The sequence below is a fragment of the Apiospora phragmitis genome, assembly GCF_038363925.1.
Source record: "Apiospora phragmitis strain CBS 135458 chromosome Unknown utg000006l:1.0-5683423.0:1.0-5690449.0, whole genome shotgun sequence".
In the NCBI taxonomy this organism is placed as follows: domain Eukaryota; kingdom Fungi; phylum Ascomycota; class Sordariomycetes; order Amphisphaeriales; family Apiosporaceae; genus Apiospora; species Apiospora phragmitis.
This window is the reverse complement of record NW_027117404.1, coordinates 3,135,932-3,139,949: the sequence shown is the minus strand read 5'-3', so window position 1 is coordinate 3,139,949 and position 4,018 is coordinate 3,135,932. Positions and strand designations below refer to the sequence as shown.

General features: G+C 49.9%; 1 protein-coding gene across 1 annotated transcript; it reads left to right on the top strand.

Annotated features, from left to right (window-relative positions):
- Nucleotides 1-450: 450 nt before the first annotated feature.
- Nucleotides 451-1,907, top strand: PG994_006237 (S-adenosyl-L-methionine-dependent methyltransferase; the record flags this gene model as incomplete). The annotated part of the gene is made up of 5 exons (XM_066857646.1): nucleotides 451-627; nucleotides 692-821; nucleotides 897-1,020; nucleotides 1,086-1,568; nucleotides 1,619-1,907. The coding sequence occupies 5 exons, from the start codon at nucleotides 451-453 to the stop codon at nucleotides 1,905-1,907; spliced, it is 1,203 nt and encodes a 400-aa protein (XP_066716915.1).
- Nucleotides 1,908-4,018: the final 2,111 nt, after the last annotated feature.

Below are 4,018 nucleotides of genomic sequence, written 5' to 3'. Positions count from 1 at the left end.
GTCCCCATAATGTCATACCCGGAAAGATACGGAGGAAAGTAGCAGAACTCCGTTCAATTTTCGTATCACCCCAAACATGCATTGTCTTTGTTGACAGAATGACGTAGTTTTTGGACAAACAGATGCACATTCGGCATCTTATCTGTTGAATGTACCTGTACATTGGACGGCATTTATAAATGAGCCCTCTTGGGATGGAATATATTTATCTCAAGCGCTGTGGCCGCCGATCAAGACTTCATGGCAAGCACGAACGGAAATGGCGGAAGGGCCGGTGATACCGATCCAGGAGCCACTCCGTGATTGAAAGAGCACACATAAATACCGTCATGTTATAGGATTTTGAATTCAAATGGTCTATTCGAACGCCTCAGAGACGGTTGCATTCTCATCTTCCCATTGAGTTAACACCGCAAATTTGTGACATTCCCTGCACACTATCATATCACCATGGCTGCCAACGCCTCGTCCCACTCCTCGGACAAGATCCTCCAAGACCTGGACTCGATCAGTGCCGACGGTTTTGCCTCTGATGCCGATCGATATAAGGCCCTGCTCGCCGCGTATCATCTAGTGGCCCGCCTCGAGACCCCATGGGATACAGTCACAAGGCTATGCATGACCCAGGCAAGTTTATAAACTCAATCAATCTTGAATATAGTAAAATAATAAGTGGATGGGTGTCTTGTAGCCCGCTCTGGGGGCAAGTCTCAAGGTCGCCAAGGATCTAAAGCTATTCGAGAAATGGCACGAGCGAGGAGGCCTTGCTGAGAGCACCACAGATCTGGCGGCTCTGGTAGACTGCGACCCGCAACTCCTTGGTGAGTCCATCTACTCGGCTTGTTTCGATAGACATAATATGTTTTTGGTCGAGACTCACTCTCTGTATTTAACAGCCCGTCTTCTTCGCCATATAGCATCCAACCACATGCTGGAAGAGGTATCAGCCGACGTCTTCAGGCCCAGTGCTTTTGCCACGTCCCTGCTCCAGCCTGCTTATGGGGAGTGGATTAACTACTTGTAATTTGCATAGTTCCCTGAAACAAGCAAAAACATATGAGCAGAGACTCACACTTTCCCTGCAGATACGACACTAGCCTCCCGTGCTCCTACAAGATGCCCGAATATCTCCAGAAGACGGGCTACATGGAACCAGCTGACCCGCGTGATGGCATCCATCAGTACACCAAGGGCTACAAGGGCGATGTTTGGCAGTACCACACGGACAACCCACGCGAGGGGGCATCCTTCAACCGCGGCCTGGGCGGCAAAATGGCCCACCAGGCCAGCTGGGTGAACATCGTCCCCCTGACGCCCCTGTTAGACGGGGCTGACGAGAGCCAGCCGCTTCTGGTGGACGTGGGGGGCAACATCGGCCACGACCTCGACAAGTTCCGCGCCGTCTACCCGGACAAAGATGCGCTGCTATATCTCCAGGACACGGCGGCCGTGATCAAGAGCACCAAGTGCCCTGACACGGTCAATAAGATGGTCCATGACTTCTTCCAACCCCAACCCATCAAAGGTAGAGTCACCTTCCAGCCCGTGATCGCATATGATACAGAAACGTACTCACGTAGTCTCCTGTCGTAGGAGCCCGAATATACTATATGCACAGTATCCTGCATGACTGGCCCGACGCATCAGCGCATCAGATCCTGTCCAGCATCCGGGGCGCCTTGAGGCCGGGCTACAGCAGGCTGCTTATCCACGAGCACGTGCTGCCCGATACAGGTGCACCACCGCACGCCACGTCGTTTGACCTGCTTATGATGATGTTTTTGTCTGGAAAGGAGCGCTCCGAGGGACAGTGGCGCATCCTCCTCGGTTCTGCGGGGCTCAAGGTCGTCAGAATCTGGCGGTCCCCTCTGGCGAACCAAGCTGTTTTAGAGGCCGAGCTAGCCTGAGGAGGAGGACGAGGAGGAGCAGGGGGGTATCTTTCAGCCTAGCCTACCGCTTTCAAATTGGTTTCAAACTGTGGTTCTAGGACGTACATTGTTGTCCGATCGACATTCATTCTAGTTATGCACTTGTTCATCACTTCAGTCACAGAACGCGATATACATGCCAGTGTAAAAAAAAAAGACTACAATTTGAATGAAGAGCTCACTTATAGAAACCCCAAGATGCTCTCTCAAAGGTATATGTGTACAGCCCCCCTATTTGTCCGTCACTCGCGATCCACATCTATCTCCAAAAGTTGCTCTCGGCCTCTCTTGGCCCAGTTGTTCGCCACTGATCACGCCTCTTAAGGGCGCAGTAGAACTTCCGTTGCTTAGAGAAGAACCAATTTTCCACCGTGATATCCCTAGGATCGTGGATGCGTAACGGGCACCATCAATAGTTGTACATATTACACGTAGAATACCGGAACAAAATGTCCGACCCAACACGCGTCGTTGTTTTAAGTAAGGGATGAGCTTCTTTACATACCTCGAATATGCCGAGATGATTGCCGAGACAGACGCGATTATGATAAGAGGTAATACAGTGTGGGATAAAGCTCTCTGTTCAGCGTCTACACTTTCTCTCAATAACCAAGCCAGTAGGTACAGAGTATGATATATCATATGCGGACCTCGTTCACCTTTCTATGGAAATAACCAGCGGGTATACTGCATGGATTTAAATCAGCACTAGCTATACTCGTACGCTAGAGACTAGTCAGTCAGTAAGTAAGCACTAGATTTGGTGGAATATCCTGATAAGTCTCCCCGGTAAGCACTAGGCGGTGGTTGTCTTGGATGACCTCCGCTGTCACCCGCTAGTATCCATCATCACTTCCAGAGTTGTCAATGATTGTCAATGCCTTGCATGCAACCCCGACTGAGAATCCACGGCTGTCATGGAGTGACTTTCTACAGAACACGAAAATCCCTACAGAGTGCATAATGAAGTATGCCGCCGGCAGCAAAGGCATCGCGAGTATCGGTACTTGGTCGATCACATGGTTGACTCACCTCTGATTTGCCTTCGCGGTACAGCAAGTACGTGGTCGTAATCAGAAGGGGAAGCTTATCGAGGTGTAGGTCAGCAAAAGATGGGAATTACTCAAGATGATACGAGCCAGATGGCACTCTATAGGAGCAAAGAAGAGAGGTTGGCGAATGGATTCTGGAAACAGGGGCCTCCTGCTATGCATATCTTGAGCTTTCCTATGAAGATATCACGGACATCAAGCTTCATTTTCTCACTGTTGAATAGTACTCACCACATGCCCATACTCCACGCTTCTAAAACCTTGCTTGGTCTAATACCGACTGCTTTGGGCTGCGTATAATCTCGGGATTTACTCGGTGCGCTCGGTCCGAGCCGGGTTACATCTGCTGCACAAGCTTCCTTGGCTGTGGGATTAACTGCCGAGACTATTTGCAGAGTGGGGGTTCTGACTTGCTGAGTGAGCTCTAAAATCTTAGTTGAAGTCATAAGGCCGATGCTCGTACAGCCACAGATGGTCCCACGTCGAGCCGCTTGCCGGTTTGTTTGGCTCCGTCGTCGCATCTTCCTTATTACGGTTGGGTGGGAAGAGGGCGATATCAGACAATACGTATCGATAGGTAAAAAGAAAGTAAAGAAAGAAAAAGCGAGACAGGGGTTAGATAGACAAGGGGTTCCTCATGGCCTAGACTGGCCGCCAGGTGCAAGCATAATGTGCTTGTATATGGATGGCATTGCATTGGATCTTGTCCATAGTATGCTTACTTATTCAGGGATCAAATGCCTCGTGATCAACCAGATACTGCCCACCCACAGCTACCTGCAGTCTGAATGCCCTCATGCCGCCCTTCCAGGCCCCAGCTAAATTGTCTCAGTATGCATACGATTGTAGCTCCGCGCAATGCCTATCTTGGCCCCGACTTCGTGTTACATGAACCAAATGCGGTAGATGATCATGTAAATCGGAGCCTCGATGGAAATATCGTGGATGTTGGCTTCTATCTTCGAGGTGATTGGTTCTCTCGTAGATACATAGCCTTGCATCAGACTTTAGATAGATTCGTACATATAATTCGAGAGT